At 51.3% G+C, this 20,378-nt stretch overlaps 1 protein-coding gene across 21 annotated transcripts in view; it reads right to left on the bottom strand.

The window, feature by feature from the left end:
- Positions 1 to 20,378, bottom strand: part of CTIF (cap binding complex dependent translation initiation factor) — a 308,749-nt gene that overhangs the window by 138,650 nt on the left and 149,721 nt on the right. For all 21 annotated transcript variants that reach the window (XM_059040961.2, XM_059040967.2, XM_059040968.2 and 18 more), the window contains one exon: positions 7,468 to 7,544. In XM_059040961.2, the coding sequence (XP_058896944.1) occupies positions 7,468 to 7,544 (77 nt within the window). The remainder of the gene's footprint in view (positions 1 to 7,467; positions 7,545 to 20,378) is intronic.

Genomic DNA, 20,378 nt, shown 5'->3' on the forward strand with positions numbered 1-20,378 from the left:
AACGCAAGAAACATGGCACTAAATAGATCACGGAAAGACACTACTTTACAATACGAGAACTGGAGCAAGAAGGCAGAGGTCTCCTGGTTCAACCTCAGCTGGGAACATGTGTGTCAGGTGACCCGAGTGTTTCACCGCCCTGGGAGCGTCCATGGATGACTGTGAAAGCACTGACTAAATCACACGTAACAAGTCATTTTAACGAGAGGCAAATCTGCAAATATAGAATCCACGGGTAATGAGGATTGACTGTACCTCCCAAAGGGCTACCTTAACGACTCCTGTGAATGAGCGGATGGATGGATGGATCTGGACTCTGAACTAGATGAATTTCTGATCAGTTCCTGGTGGGCAAGGTCTGGGGCTTAGTCATCTTTGTTGCTGAAGGAGAACATGACTGCAGGAGTGGTGTGAGGTGCCATGCTAAAGGGCATGGAAAGTTCCAGAAAGCAACTGTGACTTAGAGACAAGATTTTAACGTGGCACTGCCATCCCCCAGGGTCCCTGGCCATGACATGAGCGTAGCGTGAAGAGGAGGAGGGTAAGGTGAATTCTAGAAGGGAATGAGGGGTCTCCTGTGGCCAGTGATGGCCATCAAAGGGTGGGGTAGAGCTCTCAGGAGTGCATTCAACAGGCATTCATGACAATTCTAAAATTAAGTTTTTGTGTTTCGAGTGAGAAAGAAGAGACAAGTATGAGTCTGCAGGTGGGGAGGATGATGTAATATTAAGAGGGCCGCTGAGAGAAAGGTCTGCCTCCTGTCAGAGAACATGTGTTGGACCAGGAAAGGTAGACCCCGCTAAAGCATCCTCTGTACGTTGCCGAGGCCCTCGGAGGAAATCCGGGGAGAGAGACAGGCACTCTGAGTGCTCATCTTCTTGCCCAAGGGATGGAACAATATGGTCCAGAAAAAGACAGCTTTGCACGTGAGGTCATAAATAGCCCCTGACCACTTCTGAGGAACAAAGTGCTAGAGACTGCAGCTATGTGTATACAGTTCCAATTTTTTAAAATCAGAAAAATATAGATATCATCTCTCTTAAGGAGACTGCCAAGCCAATGATCTGGAAAAAAAAAAGTTGTAACCACTAATAGCTAGCACACAGTCACAAAGACCAAGTCAGGGCCGGACCAAATCTACATCCTTGAAAGGGTTACTCTCCTGATACACTTGGGGAACCCTGCAAACACCAAGATTAAGGAGTGTTGACAGAGGCTTGCCCCATCACTCCATCCTGGGACCTGCCTTATCCATTAAAACAAAACTTTTAAAAAAATTGAGGGCTTCTCTGGCGGCGCAGTGGTTGAGAATCTGCCTGCCGATGCAGGGGACGCGGGTTCGTGCCCCGGTCCGGGAGGATCCCACATGCCGTGGACCGGCTGGGCCCGTGAGCCATGGCCGCTGAGCCTGTGCGTCCGGAGCCTGTGCTCCGCAACGGGAGAGGCCACAACAGTGAGAGGCCCGCATACCACACACACACACAAAATTGAGATATAATTCACTTACCACAAAATCTACCCTTTTAAATCACAAAATCCAGTGATTTTAGTATCTTCCCAAAATTGCATACCCATCACCATTAATTCCAGATGCCCTGTTCATTTTTATCAGTGACCTAGATGATGTCACAGAAAGCTTACAAAATCAAATCTGATGGCTGACTCTAACGTTGTCCCCAGGGAAAGAGCCTGGCACCCAGGGAGGGTTTGGGCACATGGTGGCAGAGGAGGAGATAGAGAAATAAGATTGTAAATTGGTTCTACGGTTAGAGGACAGCAAGCCACTGTCATGGTCGATCATAGGACAGAGGCAGCAAGAGCTGCTGGGGGCTCTGCTCACCCTGCAGCGTCCAGGCTGTGGCCCGACTGCACCATCTGGGGACCCAGGGAGGGGGTGGCACTCAGATGTGGGGACAGCTTGCTCTCCTGCCTCTCGCCCAGCAGAGCCATCTGATACTAGCTGGCGATGACTGAGCCATTCTTTCCTTCTTTTCAGATCTGCTTTGCACATGGAGTAAATTAACCGTTCTGAGACCTCACTTAATGAAACAAATTAATTTGGTGAATGGCTATCCTGTCTCCCCAGCCGCACGGGCATCGTGCGATCGACCCCTAATGCTTCCATTAGCTGCCCCACTCTCACTGTTAGGAGGCCAGCTCTGGAGCCTGCGGGGTCTACGGGGACTTCTAACGTCTGGGCTGGGCCCCATCAGGAGCCGGGAGCTCCGGCTTTTCCCTTCTCTTTAGTTCAGTTGCGGGTAGTGGCAGCAGTGAGCTCCACCCATCCGGCTCTGTTTCTAGGGAGTTTTGTGGGAGCGACATCCGGGGCCGGGGCGGTGGGAATCCTTGGTTCCCACATCTGTTTCACTGAGGCTTTCATAGTCTCACCCTAATGTCCTCCCATCTCCCTTCCAAATCCCTCTCGTGACTCATGGCTAATTCAATGCCCACCTCCTCAGGAAGCATTCTGTAACCACTCTCGCTGGCTCCTTTCTTTGAACCTCCTTGTGGGAACACATGGATGCTACATAGTCGTGAACCACGTTCTGGTGGCTTCTGAGGCCAGTTGTGCAAGCTCTACCTCAGGCCCTTGAGAGCAGGGACCACGCCTGGTACTTCTCTGGTTTCTCTGCAGCATGGAATGTAGCACAGAGCACTGCCCCATCAATCCTAGCTGGAGAGTTAAAGAGTGCTTCACTGTGTTGTCTGCCGTGATGTGCCACCCAGGGCCCTGCTCAGAAATGACACACTCGCCCCTGGCTGCTGGATGCGCTGTGGCAGCAGCCCTCCGCGGTCAGCCCAGCAGAAGTTGTCTGGGGCGGAGAGCTGCCGGCTCAAGATCAAGGCGCTCCCCATCTGATGACAAGAGCAGACCTAGGGTTACAAAGACCTGCCCCTTCTCTCCATCTTGGGACAACTCAAGAGTCACCCCAACTTCAGAACTTCCCGTAGAGTCAGAACTCCCCACCCAGACTGTGCTGCAGCTCACCTCCTCCCTCTACCCAGTCCTGCTCCCCTCCCTTCCCGTGACCCCACCAAGGGCACTCCTTAGTAAGTGTCCTGCCCAATAATCTCCATCCCAGATTCTGCTTCCCAGGGAACACAGACCATGACCTTCATTCATGGCCTCAGATGTCCATCTCTTCACATGGAGCAGGGGTGGAGGGAGTAGAGAAAATCCCTGCATCCCCCCAGAGGTGAGACCTCACTCCAGGTCCACACAGGCAGTGGGTCAGCGGTATGGCCGGGACTCAGCCCTCCAGAGTTTGCCCCTCTGCCCTGCATCCTGAGGGTAAGGAGCTCAGGGTAGAAGACGAACCTCAGCGGACCCCCTTCCAGTCCGCAGGTCTCCGGCTTGGGTGGGGACACAGCAACCGGAGGCATGTTGCTCTTCCAGGAATGCATGAAATACTCATTTAGTACATTCATATCATGAAATGCATAATTTTGTCTGAAATCAGCAAACATCCTCGATTAGTTTCACAAAATAAACAAGTGGTTACCAGTTGTCCATGTTTGGAGACCATTTTAAAGGAGAAAACTTTTGAACTGTTCATGAGCTTAACCTTTTTTTTTTTTTTTTGCAAAATGAGGAAAAGACACCCACATCTCAGTTTGAGACACAGAGGCCCTCGAAGCAGCGCACAGAATGTGGGAGCCGAGTCTTCAGATGGCTGCTCTAGAGGGGCCCTCCTTCCCTGCCGGCCCCGACAGCGCGAGCAAAGCTTTAAAAGTTGATCCCTGAGAAGCAACAATTGACCCTGGGTGCCCTGCCCCTGGAGGCGATGCAAGGAAAGTTGCCTGGGCTCAAGCAAACCCGGCACTCATGGGGATTTGGGACAATAGCCCCATCCGTGCACCCTGCCACCGCAGACATCTGCACTCCACTGTCACCTTACAGTGTTTTCTGAGCACCTCGGATCCCCCTGTGATCTTAGCTGGGGCTAAGACCATTTCCCGGTGCCTTACAAGGATGAGCTTGGTTAAGCCTCCCAATTAATGAACCCATTTTACAGAAGAGGAAATAAAGTTTTCAAGGTATAGAGCAATTTGCCAGAATCACGGAGTTAATGAGTAGGAAATGTGGCATTCACATCCGGCATCTAATTCCACAGCATATGCCTCAGAAATCAGAGAATAAAAGCAGTAAGGGCACACTCAAGACCTCAAGAGGCCACCGGGAACTAGGATATAATCTAGACTTCTGTCAAGACTAGGGCTCTAGAGCCCAGTTTAGAAATTCCCGCTGCAGGCTGTGGGGTAGTACAGACCGCCAGGTTTAGCAGCCTGCCGAGCTGCCCAGAGTTTGCAGCTATCGGACACCAGGTCCTCTGCAGTCAGACAGAAGGCCACAGACCCCTGCAGGCCTTCCAGGAGAGCCTCACAGACACCAGGGGGATGGAGCGGGCCACCTCCCTTCATGTGACACATGCAGCCACCCTCCTAATTATGCACCCACCAGCTCCCTGCTCTTGGCTCTTTCTAGGTCAAAGGTCCACCTGAAGCTGTGGAGTCAAAAAGGCTGAGAGCTGCAGTCAGCAGGGGCAAGTTCAGCTCTGCTACTTAGCTGAACAATGTGGGCTAGTGTCCCTGGCCTCAGCTATTCCATCTGTTAAAGGGGGAAACAGGGGCTTCCCTGGTGGCGCAGTGGTTGGGAGTCCGCCTGCCGAGGCAGGGGACACGGGTTCGTGCCCCGGTCCGGGAAGATCCCACATGCCGCGGAGCGGCTGGGCCCGTGAGCCATGGCCGCTAAGCCTGCACGTCCAGAGCCTGTGCTCCGCAACGGGAGAGGCCACAGCGGTGAGAGGCCCGTGTACCGCAAAAAAAAAAAAAAAAAGGGGGGGGGGGAACAGAACCTTTTCTCCCTTGCAGCAGAGGGGGAGAGGTCAGAGGCGTGACACAGACAGATGCTGGCTGTGCCCTTGGCCACCACATCTGATTCTGGTCACCTCTGCCTCTGCCACCAGGGAACGCAAGCCATACTACTAGGAAGGTTAACCTGCTGTACAAAAGTGTTAACTATCAAGGTCAAATATAAAGGTTTGGGGCTCAGCAAGGCCGTGACTATCTATCATCAGCTGGAAGGTTAGGGTCGACCGGATCATATTCCGTAGCCGTTCCTCAAATGCCAGAATCACACGCTCCACCAAGGAGGACTCGGGAGGCCCCTGGTGCTGGCTGCCTGCTTTCAGACAAAGAGGTCCTTAAAGTGTCCGGCTGCCTACTCTTCTCCTGAAAGTCCCCATTGCCTGGGGACTCTGTGACGGCTGAGTGTTGCCCTGCACCATATTCCAGATTGTGAGTAAAGGTGGGGCCCCGACCGGCACACAGCACAGGCTCAACGTGCGTCTGCCACGTTGAATATCAGAGTCCGAGCCCCTGACGGTCAAGATGTTTGCTGCTTGAGTCCGTCTTTGGTCCAGAGGAACACTCTCTCCTTTCACTTCAGCCGATTTCCTGCAGTTCGGGTCCCAGGGAAGGTGGGCGGCCGCTCCTCAGCACTCTGTATAAATCTTTCAAGAGTTTACTGGCATGAACGTCCTTTCCCTGCAGCCTCCTCTTCCCTGGCCCTGGCCCGTTAGCCTCTCCTCACAGGACATACTTTCCATCCCTTTAATCATCTTTATTGCCTTGCTTTGGACCCGGTCCCGGGTCCACATCCTTTGCGAGGTGTGCTGACCTAACTGGGCATTTGTTAACACAAGCGAGGCTCAGCGAAAGGCCGGCTTCCCGGTGCCTGCATGTCACGCTCCTTTTCCTACATTCCTGGGTCACGCCGCTGCTTTCCGGAGACCTGCACTGTCCAGGGGCTCCTGCTGAGTGAGGCGACCTGGCCCACAAGCAGAGGCGCGGCTGATCTGGACGCTGAGAGCAGCCTGCGCTTGCCTGGGCCCACAGGGTGACTTCTCCTACGGAAGCTCGGGGACTCCCCGTACCTCCGCACACACTCTGGGGACCACAGGGCAGGGGAGGAGCGACAGCGAGCCTCTGCTCTTCCTGACACCTCCCCAGTCCCCTGTGAACCCCGTGCCTTCTTTAGGGGGCGGTCCCTACTTCTTCTCTCTGCGGGGAACCCAGCAATCAGGAATTAGCCTCTGTGAAGCTGCACAGCAAGAAGGCAGAGCACACAGTGCAATGACTACACTCTGGTCAGGCCAGGAATAGGCTTGGTCCGACTCTCCCTGCTCAGTTTCCCCTTTTGATGCAACTACATAAAGTGCCTGGTGGTTTCTAAGCCCGGACTGCCTTCCTCCCAAATGGCTGTACACTCACTGTCCTCTGGGGCTGTTTGGGTTCCACTAAATCCACCAGCTGATGACATTCCGGGGGCCTGGTCCTCCATCCACCCTGAGTTGCGGCCACTACCCAACACGCCTCATTCAGGGCCCGTGTGTGGAGGGAGGGATCAGGGACCCTGGGCAGCCCTAGTCTCCAGGAAGCTGCACAAGAAGAGGTGTCTCCGGTATTCTGAGGAAGCATGTTGACTGGGTTTTTTTTTTGGCTCTCTGAGAACATGCTCTGTTCATTAAAGGTAAAACCACAAGCCATCACCTTTAGCTAAGAAGAAATTCCCTGTAGAGGAGAACCTCATTTTAATTCTTCAAGCAGAAGCCTTCCTTCCTCCGTCCCTCCTTCCCTTCCTTCCTCACTTCCCTCTTTCTTTTCCTCCCTGCTCCCTCTCTCATTTCCATCCAGAAATCATTTATGCACATTCTAACAAACAAACAAACAAACAAATACTCTAACCCTGCTTTTGCACAAATGGCCATATACTAAAACACTGTTCTGCACCTGGACTCCTCCATTTGGAATACACCTTGAAGACCTTACCCTGTCAGACAGCCTTTAAGGAAACAAAGGCTCAGCCTCCCAGACACCCAACCTCAGCTGTTTGTTCCTATCCAGGGCCACCCCAGGCACTTTTTCTGGCCCCTTGCTGTCACCCAGCCCTCTGCTGGATGCCAGGGGAGATCCTGGTTTCTGCTTTAGTTTAAGTGAGCCCCGACCCCCCAGGCATTGGAGAGAAGCAGCACATACAGTTGCTGATCTGTGTGTCGCTGTCACAGCAGAACCCAGCATGGGCCAGGGCCGGCTCCCAGGACAGGGCAGAGGAAAGACAGTCCTGGAACTGTGAGCTCCAGAGCCTCCTGGAGGCTGTGTCTCAAAACACACGTCGGCAGGTCCTGGTCCCCTGAGGACCGCTACTGTTGCTGCACGGTCAGTGGAAAGAGCTTTTCTCTTCCTGAACTGCCAAACCTGCCCTGGACTGCTGAATAGATCCAATCCCAGGGCCAACCAAGAGGCGGGCAGCCACCACCGCCCCGGGTCACCAGCCCACTGAGCCTACGTCGCCTCTCGCTGCATCGGCTGATGACCAGGAAAAGCCAAACACAGGACAGGACTGTAGCTCCAGAAGGGCCGGCAGAGGCAGAGAAAACCCAAAGCTGGCGACGGAGAGTCTCCTACCTTCGGTCATTTCTCCTCCTCCGGAACAGCTTCTTCGTGTGTGCAATCTCCACCTCATGTGGCATCGGGTGGTAGCCCTGTGTGTTTGGGGGAGGAAGAGAGGATTGTCAGTAAATCTTCTGAAAGAGGGCAAAAACCTCTGGGTCTGAACTAACTACAACAACACCTATGACAAAACGCAATCGAGAGTTTGGAAAGGCTAGAGTCTGACCACCAAATCCAGGCTGAAAAATGCAGAACACCAGAGTTAATGAGTTTCCCACCAGGTGATAACGCTGGAATTATAGAACCAAAGAACAGTGGGGACACAAAGGGGTCCCTAGAATTTGTCATATCCAGTCACTCAAATTACAGATGAGAACACACTCAGGTCCAGAGAGGTGGGTGAGCCAGTTCAAGGTCCCGCAGAGAATTCACAAGAGAATGAGATCCTGGAATCACTGGCTGATGGAGGACAAGTTAGCCCTCGAACATCAAGCTTCCTAACACAATGGGAATGTTAATATCTTCTCTGAGCTGTTGGGAGGACCAAGGAGATGCAGCCTCCTTGCAAATCCTGAGCCTCATGCAGAGGGAATGTGCCAGGACCCAGGTCTCCTCATCCTGGTCCAGGATGCCTCATGCAATTTTTACCCAAGATCTTTGTTACTTATACTCCTGGGGTATATTTAGAGGAAACATGCAAATAGCTAAATGCTTTTTTAAACTTTTAACTGGGGAAAATCCTAAAGATGGTCTTTTGCATATTGTCCTCATGAGAACAGCTATGTATATATTTATATCAAGGTCGGAGAGAGACCCTCTATTCATAATGCAGGGTCGATCTTACAAATGCCGGGCCACAGGCAGAATTATTTGCAGAAGTTGGGCTGATGGCCAGCTCTCTTCTTACCATTTCCCTCCCCCCAGAAAAGTGTGTTCTGGTGGGACATGGGAAAGCACTGCCATTCCATCATGGGCAGGCTGGGGTGGGGTGGGAGAGGTTGAGGGTCTTAGGCCTGGAGGCCTGGCTTGGGCCTGGGACATCTGGGTATGGGTCCTGATGCAGAGTCTACAGCCTGAGCATGGCCCCCATGCCGCCCACGAGGCCCTGGGTGTGCCCACGGTCAGAGGGTGTGACAGGGCCCAGTGTGCTGGAGGGGGCACAGTGAGAGCCCATTTAGCACCTGACCCCCACACACTTTACAGATAGGGAGACAGAAGCCCAGACCCCCTCCACGGCAAGGGCACATGCAGCCCTCTGGATCTGGGCTCCTGCTGGGCTGCTTTCTCAGGGCTTAGCCCCCAACCACGGGGCTAAGCAGCCCTGGACATGGGCAGCCCAGCCAGTCTTGAGGTGCTTCCTGGGGCAGGCACGGGGAGGACAACAGGCTCAGGAGGACACGGGACCTTGGCCTCTCAGACGCTTGTCTGAGACTCCTATTGAGTCCAGGGAGGGAAGGGCACATTTCAAATTTTATTTTATTTTATTTATATTATTTATATCGTCAGTCTCTCCCTCATGGTTCCAATCGGACCAAGAAGGCATGAATGAATTCTGGCTCGGGCACGCACGATGGGCCTCTGCTGCCTTAGGATGTGCTTTGTTCAATGGTTTTCTCAAAGGATATTATTTGCTTTCTTTAATACAAAACACAAACAAGGAAAAACAGCAAGTCTTCCCCTCTCATTTCCCCTCTCCCACCCTCACCCAGCTCCGGGCTGGCCCCTTCCCTCCCTCCGGCCTCAGGTCACCACAGGAACACGCTGGGCGTGCCCTATGGAGACAATGGAAGGAAGCAGAGCCTGGATCGGGAGCTGAGCTCTGAGGCCCGGGCCGAGGGAGCTGTCGGGACACTTGGCCTTCCACGAGCTCAGAAGGTGCCAGCCTCCCCTGTCTGGGCCCCAGAGTCCTGGGCTCCGACCTGCATCCTGGCCTGCCCACCGCCCCCTCCCGGCCACACGGCTGCAGCGGAGGGGAGCTGCCCTGGTGACCCAGCCTCGGCACGGACTCCTAGCTCTCTGCCAGGACTCAGTGTGGCCCAGGGGCATGCGGGACCCCTCAGAGCTTCTAATGAAGCCACTGCTCTGACCGCTGTATCCGTCCATCTATCGCCTCCAAATTACTACGTATATATGTACATATATAAAATATCATCGTAGTTAAAAGCCTGGGATCTGCAACCACACTGTGAACTGTCAGCTCCTGGCTCTACCTCTTGATGGCTATGTGACTTTGAGCAGGTGACCTAACCTCTATGTGCCTCAGTTTCCACACCTGTAAAATGGAGATAATAATAGCCTCCTGGGGTCCCTGTGAGGGTTAACTGAGTTGATAAACATGTAAAGAACGTAGAACAGTGCCTGGTATGCAGCACACCTCAGCAGGTATCTCTGTTGTTGTCACTGCCATTGTTGGCAAGTGTGCCAGGACAAGCAAGGCTGCTCTGGCCCCTCCCCTCATTGGGCCCCCAGTCTTGGCAGAGAGAGTCCAGTGGAGTTGGTTTGCAGGGGAGGAGGGTGTAGGAAGCTCAGGTTAGGGAAGGGGGAGGGAATTAGCAGAGAGCCTGGTGACCAGGTGGTGTGCTGGGGAAGGATGGAGGACTTCTGCCTGTGTTCTCTTTGGCCTGAGGCTGGCAGACCCCAGTGGGAGGCCAGAAATCAGCTGAACAAAGGTGACAGAACAAAGCCTTGCACCTCGAAGGTCTTCCCTCCCCAGGAATAACCCAGGCCAGTGCTATAGAGGACTGGTCTCACCCACAAGATCACGTGGGTCCCCAGCCTACTGGCACCATGGTGAACACATGAGTGAATGCCACCTGCCCTGGGGCACTTATGTAGAACTTTCAGACGGTCTTGTATAAAATGGGGTGCACTGCATTTATACAAGCTTTACTGGAGGACCCTCTTCAATTCGCCACTTAGTTCTTCAGACTCAAGCTGGTGGTGGTACCATGTGACACACACAACTCGAGATGCTGCCCATACTTCCCCCCAAACAAGGGCATTTGGGTATCAAGAGAGGCAAATATGAGGCCAGAAGAGGAAGAGAGAGGGAGAAAGCCTGTGCTTAGCCACGATCTGCCATCAGATTAGCTGCTGACCTAGGTTGGCAAAAGTTCTTTAAAGCCATTGGTGGGAGATGAGGCTTGTCCATGAATGTTCATAGCAGTAGTATTCATAATAGCCAAGAATGGAAACAACCCAAATGTCCAATGACTGATGTTTGGATAAATATGTGGTAGCTCCATATAATGGAGTATTACATGGCTATAAAAAGAGAGGAAGTTCTGATACATGCTACAGCATGGGTGAATCTATCAAAGACCACATATGGTTCGATTTCATTTTTATGAAATGTCCAGAAATGGCAAATCTGCAGAGACGGAAAGTAGATGAGAGGTTGCCAGTGCCTGGGGAGAGAAAGAATGGGGAGTGACTGCCAATGGGCTCCAGGTTTCTTCTGGGTATAATGAAAATATTCTAGAATTGGACAGTGGCGATTGTTGCACAATCTCATAAAGACAGTAAAAACCATTTACTCATATATTTTATTGCATGTAAATTATATCTCAGTTTTTAAAAGGTGGGAAAAATATTCCAGGTAGAGGCAATAGCAAGTGTTTCGAAAAAAAAAAAAAATCCAGCCACAGTGAAAACTGTGCCCCCCTCTCACTCAATTACTCTACAGAAAACAGCTGCCCTAAAACATGGTTCCTACGAAAGGGCTGGAGAGGGTGGCATGTGTAGGCAAGGGGCATCCAACGACGAGAGTGACTGGAGTGTGGAGTCTGGAGAGGCACATGAGTTGGTATTTCCAGGCCCGGCCAGGGATGATGGGGTTCTGGCTTTAGACCAGAGACCCCTCCCTGCTTTTTAGATAGGATGTACCTCTTGAGTGGAGAATGGGAACTTTATCAGGCTTGTCAGAATGATCGTTTAAGAGTATACAGTATAAAAAAACAAAACAAAACAAATATTTTTAAGAGGGTGGATCTCATGGTACGTATACTACATAAAATAAAATGTCACAGAACTAAAAAAAAAAAAAAAAAAAAAAAAGAGTATAGTCTTTGCTCTATTTCTTTACTCAATAAATTCTTCTGTTCTATGTTTTGAGACAGCCCCATCTGGACGTCAGTCGAGGTATGAGCATCCCCCCTCCCCGCGAATAAACAAGAGCCCCACCAGCCCCTGGTTTACCAGCTGGTTTGTGTGTTTCCTCAGCCGGGGTCAGGTGTGCCTCTGTAGCATCACCCTGGACCACCCAGGCCCTGCCTGCTCTTCCTCTGCCTCTCTGCATGGGGACCCTTCTCCCTTTAGCTCTGAGACCTGGCTGCAGCTCCCCTCTGTCTAACCTCTGACCACTTTCAATAACTAAGTGGGCCTGGGAGGCAAGTAGATTATATAAAACAAGCCTCTCCAGGGAGGGAGGGAAGAGAACACTCCTTCTGCGTTTAGCTTGGACAGAGGACACGTGAAACACACACACACACACACACTCTCTCTCTCTCTCAGTCTCTCTCTCTCCTGCCCCAGAGGTCAGAACGGGCCTAAGATGCGGCACTATGGACAGTGCGTCACTGCTCTGGTCGCTGAAACCCGTCACGTAAAATCCGCCCACTCCAGGGCAGGCTGAAGCTAATACCTCACCACCTGGGACGGCAGGTATTTCTGGGGGATTAAAGGCAGCTGCAGCAGAGCTGCTGACCGCAGACTGGCAGTGCCAGGGGCCTTGCTCTGAGATGACGGCTACAAACAAACATATCTTGGGCCTGGGGGTGAGGACATGGGAGGGAGGGCAACGTACGCACGCTGAGCAAGGCAGCATGTGTGCCGGGTGGCGCTGAGACCAGCTGCCTCTGTGATAAGAGTGATGCATGTCCACTGAGCCACAGGCTCCCCTCCCCCCACAATCCCTCCACACTTCCCCACCCGCCCAACCATCCACCTTTCCCCCATCCACCCATCCATCCATCCATCCAACCACCCATCCAACCACCCATCCTATAAATACTGTCGTTTTAGACACTGCAGATACAGTAGTGGAAGAGCAATAGGCAAATGCTTGTTTGTACAGAGCACGCATTCCAGTGAAAGGAGAGCGATGACGAACAAATAAATAGCTAATATGACCAATGAAGAAAAATGCTATTGAGCAGAACAAGGCTGGACAAAAGGATGAGAGCAGCAGCTGTGGCGGTGGTCAGGGGAGAGCTGTCCGTTACTTGACATCCATCCACCCATCTGTCCATCCCTGGTTCTTCTTCACCCAAGCAGCTCTCAAGGCCTACTATGTGCCAGGAGCATCAGATGGGAAGAGCTGAATGAAGAGACCCAGTCCCACAGCCCCAGGAGCTCAGGGGAACACAAATGAGCAAGCTCATGCGTGCCGTGCGTCACGGTAGGGGCTGTACAGATGCATCTGGCAGCCCTGAGGAAGGAACAAGGACCTTTGCTTGGAGAAGGGTCAGGGAGGCCTTCGCCAGGGTGGTACCTGAGCTGAGTGCTAATGGGTTGACGGGAGCACAAGGGAGGAGAAAAAGGTACGTTACAACATCCAACGCGGGCCAACACACGCCAGGGTCATAGGTGGGTTGTGTGGAGACACGCTGGCACTACAGGAGAAGACGGGCACCGGGTGCTCCGAGGGCCAGGGCGGGGGCTCCTGACCACAGTGTCGTGTGCGGCGTCTCCGCCCCTACAGTGGGTAGAATTGCGTGCCCCCAAAAGATCAGTTGGAGTCTTAACCCTGGGTACAGGTGAATGCGACCTGATTTGGAAACAGGATCTTTGCAGATAGGATGGAGTCAAGACGAGGTCATAGAAAATTAGGGTGGTCCCAAATCCAGTGACTGGTGTCCTTATAAAAAGAAGGAAATTTGGACAGAGACAGAGGGAAGAAGGCTATGTGAACATAGAAGCAATGTTTGCAGGGATGCAGCTTCAAGCCAAGGAACAGCAAGGATTGCTGGCAGCCACCAGAAGCTAGGAGAGGCAAGAAAGGATTCTTCCCTAGAGCCTCCAGAGGGAGCGTGGCCCTGCTGACACCTTGACTTCTGACTTCTAGCCTTTAGAACTGTGAGACTGTAAATGTCTGTTGCTTTAAGCCCCCTAGTTGATGGTGGCTCCAGCACCCAAAACTAGGAGATAATAAATCGCTCTTGTTCTAAGCCAACAGCGAGTTGGCACATTGTTATGGCAGCACCCCGCTCCCCCCCCCCCACCTTCCCGGGCCAGGAGACTTAGGTGGAAGAGTAGGCAAAACCATCTGTGCTTTAAAAAAGGGTCATTTTTCTAACTGGATTTCCTTTGCCAAAATGGAGTCGCATTTGTGAAAGTTACGAGCTCACCGGGTAATTTCACCGTGTTGGCAACCTGTTTTTACCAAGGAGGAAGGAGAGGCTCAGTAAGGTCCAGGAAGTTCCTCAGGCCACCCAACCAGCTGGCAGCAGCCTGTACCCGCCGCCCCCAAGGCTCACACTCCCAACTGTGATGTCACTCAGCCTGCAGTACCAGGGCAGAGATGTGGACGTGGAAGCACTGGGGGCATGAGAGGGCATCTCCTGCCCCACCTCTGACCCCATGGTGCCGGGCCGTGACTCCGGGTCCCAGCAAGTGAGGAAGTGGCTCTGCGCAAGCTCCGACCTGTGCTGGAGCCACCGATGGACGGTCCCATTTCTGTCCATGGTGTCGCCCACCAGGCGTGAGGATGGAGAGCTGGTGTCCCTGGGCGCTGGTTCAGATGCCGTCCCATGTCTGCCCTGCAGAGCGCGTGCCCGTGTGTGCTCACTGTGACCTCTGCAATGACCCTGGCCATGGCCCCTTCGGCAGGCCTCCGCTCCCCTCTCTCTGGGGGGGGGGGTGCTCGTGACACCAAGCTTACCCTGCCCTTCACTCCCCAGGTTGGTGGGGTCAGGGCCCCTGGCTACTGCTCTGCCTGGTTCCCCTTCAATCTTGCGGGACGAGGTTTAGAAGTGCCCCACAGAGCTCAGTCCCACGGCCAGCAGCTTCATGGAACCCCAGGCCCGCTTTCATTTCAAGGGAGATTCTCCTGATATTCCCATGACCTGTGACCTCTGACCACTGACCTTGGACCTGGGTATGATAGAAATCATCCAGGCCTAACTATCTCCTATCTCACAGGTCTATTCTCTCTCTCACACACCAGCTCTTTGCCAAGGGAGAGTGCGTTACACAAATACAAGAGTTGTGTGAAGACCCCCAGACTGTGGTAGACCTGGACGGGCCTTCAGTTGGAGGTGATGCGGCGGGGAAATGCTGGCGCTGGAAGGGAAGGCTGCGGATCCTGGCCCAGGTGAGGCAGCAGCGGGAGGTTCCAAGCGGGGCATCGAAAGCTGTGCTCAAGGTGACTCCAACCAGAAATAAATACAGGATCACAAGACTCCACTGCCAGGACACCTGGAGCTTGGTTCTTTTCTACACATTAGCTGCCTTTTCCCACACAAACCAGTCTCCTGACAGGTAAGCCCTGTGGCCCCAGCTGTACCCTCTCCAGCGACCCGCCCGTCTGCCCCCATCTCTCCTGGACACCTACTCTTCACCTGGCCTCTTGGAAACTACAGCCCCTCTCCTCTTCTTCACAAGCTTGTGTATTGGCCCTACCTGTCACTCCCAAGGATGCTTTGAAACACATGAAAACTAACGGCTTCCTTCTCTCCAGAAAATTCCAGATGGCCCAGAGTGGAGGGTCCCATGAACCGTGACTCAGAAGAACTTGATGTTGGTTCTGCCGTGCCCACTGGGCGAACCCAGGGAGCTGGAGCCCCACAGAGGCAGGACAGACTCAGGCCAGGCCAGCTGGGACTCCCCGGGTCCCTGTCTCCGGCTCGACATGGGGAGACATCCCGAGGGCCGACAGTATGAGGGAAACATAGCACTTGGCAACTTAAGGGGCCATAAAAATACCAAGTACAGCTCCTCTGACAATGAGTTTGTCTCAACCGTGGAGCCTCCCTCTTGCTAGGGTCATGTTTTTTCATAGCTTCTAAGAAGTTATCCTACCAAGCTCCACATGGGCAGGATGTGTGGGTCACGTCCAAGCTGAAACAAACAGGTAATGTTTCTAAAATTCCTGGAATCTCAAGGCTGCACAGCTATTCAGAGAAGCCGACCTGTTTCAGAAAGAAAGGTGGCAGGCGGGAGGCTAAACCATGTTTAAGTCCGTGATTTTCTACCTTTTCTTTTAATTTATTTTTTTTAATCAGCAGAGACCCTTTTAAGAACAATACCTCAGCTGGAGTCCCAATATAAAAACAAAGATAAAGGTAGAAGGGGCAGAGATTCAGAGGCTGCCTCTGAGCCACCAACATCACCCACTGCCTCCACCCCTGCCCCCGACTCACACCCTGGACTGTGAACCTAGCCGCCACCCACTCTGAAAGGCTGGATGCTGGCTCCACAAGAACTGGACATTCTTCCAGAAATGGAGCCTAACTGAGGCTCTCTGGCCAGGGTTTAGTGGGGTCTACTGCACATGAATATCTTGCCTGTGGCAGCCTTTGGGGTGTGAGCCCACAGCATTTATCCAGCACACAGGGGTCTGCGCCTGCACTGTAGTGTGGTTACAGAGGCCAGGTTGCTGGCATGTGGCCTTCCTTTGGTGCACTAAGCTAATAAAACCCATCCCTCCTTTTTCCTTCAAGTTGGGTTTCTCACTGTAACAGCCAAGAGTCTTGACTAATAAACCCACACAGCCTTTAGGCAACCTGGGCCCCAGCTCTGTTGCCAAACTTGGATACCACTGGGCAGTTATCTCACCCAGCCCTCTCCTCCTTCTTGTGGAAAATGTGGATGAAAACATTTGCTTTTCCTGCCTCCTGTGTCATGACTGCTTGTCTTCCTTTGATTTCATGAGCCAATCAGTTACCCTTTTTATCTTTAAATATATTTTGAGTTGGGGTTCTGTCACTTGCAACCCAAAGAGTCCTAAATAATTCAGCATGATACAACTTTAGGTATTGTTATGGTTGTTCTTAGTATATCCATGAAATTCTGGAAAGCAAACAAGACTGTCCCTGTCCCCTCCTGCTGGTAGCCATGTCAGGAAGCGATCCACTGAGCAATGTCAAATACTGATGACATTGACTTGATGATTTCTGAGTAAACAGAAAAAAATAAGCGAGAACATTGGTACAAAGGACAGAACTACAAACCAATAGAAAAATGTTAGAAAATTGTTTTTATGTTACATTGTGTAAAATGTAAAGGAAACAATTACTAAAGTGCTGCTTTTTCAACCACTGTCAGATGACACAAACAGATGGAGAGATAGATATACCATGTTCTTGGTTTGGAAGAATCAATATCGTGAAAATGACTATACTACCCAAAGCAATCTACAGGTTCAATGCAATCCCTATCAAATTATCAATGGCATTTTTTACAGAACTAGAACAAAAAATTTTAAATTTGTATGGAGACACAAAAGACCCCTAATAGCAAAAGCAGTCTTGAGGGAAAAAAATGGAGCTGGAAGAATCAGACTCCCTGACTTCAGACTATACTACAAAGCTATAGTAATCAAGACAATATGGTACTGGCACAGAAACAGAAATATAGATCAATGGAACAAGCTAGAAAGCCCAAAGATAAACCCACGCACCTATGGTCAGCTAATCTATGACAAAGGAGGCAAGGACATATAATGGAGAAAAGACAGTCTCTTCAATAAGTGGTGCTGGGAAAACTGGACAGCTCCATGTAAAAGAATGAAACTAGAACACTCCCTAACACCATACACAAAAATAAACTCAAAATGGATTAGAGACCTAAATGTAAGACCAAGCACTATAAAACTCTTAGGGGAAAACATAGAAAGAACACTGTTTGACATAAATCACAGCAAGATATTTTTTGATCAACCTCCTAGAGTAATGGAAATAAAAACAAAAATAAACAAATGGGACCTAATGAAACTTAAAAGCTTTTGCACAGCAAAGGAAACCATAAACAAGACGAAAAGACAACCCTCAGAATGGGACAAAATATTTGCAAACTAATCATCAGACAAAGGATTAATCTCCAAAATATATAAACAGTTCATGCAGCTCAATTAAAAAAAAAAAAAAACCCAATCCAAATATGGGCAGAAGACCTAAATAGACATTTCTCCAAAGAAGACATACAGATGGCCAAGAAGCATACGAAAAGCTGCTCAACATCACTAAATTATTAGAGAAATGCCAATCAAAACTAAAATGAGGTATCACCTCACACCAGTCAGAATGGGCATCATCAGAAAATCTACAAACAACAAATGCTGGAGAGGGTGTGGAGAAAAGGGAACCCTCCTGCACTGTTGGTGGGAATGTAAAGTGATACAGTCACTATGCAGAACAGTATGGAGGTTCTGTAAAAAACTAAAAATAGAATCGCCATGTGACCCAGCAATCCCACTACTGGGCATATACCCAGAGAAAACCATAATTCAGAAAGACACATGCACCCCAATGTTCATTGAAGCACTATTTACAATAGCCAGGTCATGGAAGCAACCTAAATGCCCATCGACAGACGAATGGATAAAGAAGATGTGGTATATATATACAATGGAATATTACTCAGCCATAAAAAGGAATGAAATTGGGTCATTTGTAGAGACGTGGATGGATCTAGAGACCATCATACAGAGTAAAGTAAGTCAGAAAGAGAGAAACAAATACCGTATATTAACACATATATGTGGAACCTAGAAAGTGGTACAGATGAACCGGTTTGCAGGGCAGAAATAGAGAACAAACGTATGGACACCAAGGGGGGAAAGCGGTGGGGGGTGGGGGTGGTGCTGTGATGAATTGGGTGATTGGGATTGACATGTATGCACTGATGTGTATAAAATGGATAACTAATAAGAACCTGGGGCTTCCCTGGTGGCGCAGTGGTTGAGAGCCCGCCTGCCGATGCAGGGGACGCGGGTTCGTGCCCCGGTCCGGGAAGATCCCACATGCCGCGGAGCGGATGGGCCCGTGAGCCATGGCCGCTGAGCCTGCGCGTCCGGAGCCTGTGCTCCGCAATGGGAGAGGCCACAGCAGTGAGAGGCCCGCGTACCGCAAAAAAAAAAAGAATTATATCAATTTCAGAGGACCATCAGGAGGATTAAATGAGATTGTGACGTATGAGGACAGGCAGCACAGGAGGTCTCCCAACTGCCCATCCTTCCCCCCATCCTCTGCACACCCCCACTGGCCCTCTTCCTTTTTGGGGCACTGTCTGTGAAATCCAAGGCCTAAGGGCCCCCATCTGCACCCGGAGCCCCTGCTGCCCCTGAGACTTTCTAACTTTGCATCCATGTCCCTCAAGATGGAAGCCGCAGCCCAAAGCCCCAGTAACGCTGTCCTAGGATGAGGTCACCCTGTGTCCACCAACCAACCACTTCCTGAGCCCCCCAGCTGTGTCCAGAACATTCTCAGGGGACAAAAGTGTGGCTTGCTGCAACCTCAGCCTCCTCCATGCAGTTATTCAACTCCTGCCCGCTCCCGGCCCCATCTGCACACTGCTTATCCCTCTTTCATCTCATCACAGGCGCCCAGCGGGGAGGGGGGCAAGAAGAGAAGGAGCTTCCCTTCTGAAGGGCAAGGGCAAGGGCAAGGGCAGGGCATGTCTCCCAGAGTGGCAGGCCTTCTTGGGAACCTACTCCAGGCAGGACATCACCCCCAAACCCTGAAGACCCCAGGCAGGGGCCGCATCCTCTGAAAGTGAGCTGCTCCCAACTCGAGAGAAATGGTGAATGGAACACTGAGTCAGGGCAGCCTGGCTGGGGCTTCCGGGCACCGGACAGCTCACAGGGTATCACAGAGGCTGAGCCACGATAGAGACAAGCAGGGAGAACCTGCAGGGGCAGGCCCGGCATCAGCGCTGGAGAGACAAGAGGGCAAAACGTGGTCCCTCCCTGGAGGAACCGACCATGCTTTCATTCATTCACCCGGCTCATCCTCACCGAGGCTTCCAATGTGCCAGGAGCTGATCTACCACGGGGACTAAGCCACAGATATGGGCTTCCACTCTACAAGGGGTACATGACGGTCAACAGGATGCGACTAAAAAAGAAAGAGACACGTGTGCCGGGAAAAGAAATGAAGAGGGTAATGCTTTCCATTGGAGGATCAGAAATGGCCTGAGAGAGTGACATTTGAGCCAAACTAGAATGACCAGGTTGACAGATGGAGAGAGATTCAAGGCTGAAACCAACATTCTGAATATCATAAACTAGTAAAGTTTAAATTTCAGAATGGACAGTTGCTACTTTTTAACTCTGCTTCATGACATGCCCACCCACTGCCACCATCATTTCACAAAGGACAAAACTTTAAAATAAAAGCTGGGACTTTACGTGGATTAACTTCAGCTCCATGAAGAAGTCACTACACTCTCCTGTAGGATGCCCTTTACACAGAGTCTCAATCAGGTGCTTTGTCTACCTCACTCAAATTCACCGACATGTGCTTGGAAAGAAAATTTAACTACTATAAGGGGTTCATGTACTCTTTACAATAGAGCGCACATATACATTTACACGTAGGTCATGTCTCATAGCAACGTTACTTACTCCAAAACCAAGTATTCTGAACCTCGTGGACATTTTAAGGGGTTTTCAGGAGTAATCTTTTTTTTTTTCTTGAATTTTTGAATTTTATTTCAGGAGTAATGTTGTTTATAAGTGATCCCTTTCTTTTTTTTTTTTTGTTTTTTTGTTTTTGTTTTTGTTTTTGTTTTTGTTTTTTTTGCGGTACGCGGGTCGCTCACTGCTGTGGCCTCTCACGTTGCGGAGCACAGGCTCCGGACGCGCAGGCTCAGCGGGCATGGCTCACGGGCCCAACTGCTCCGTGGCATGTGGGATCTTCCTGGACCGGGTCACAAACCCGTGTCCCCTGCATCGGCAGGCGGACTCTCAACCACTGCGCCACCAGGGA

This window comes from Kogia breviceps, chromosome 15 (genome assembly GCF_026419965.1).
Source record: "Kogia breviceps isolate mKogBre1 chromosome 15, mKogBre1 haplotype 1, whole genome shotgun sequence".
Classification (NCBI taxonomy): Eukaryota; Metazoa; Chordata; class Mammalia; order Artiodactyla; family Physeteridae; genus Kogia; species Kogia breviceps.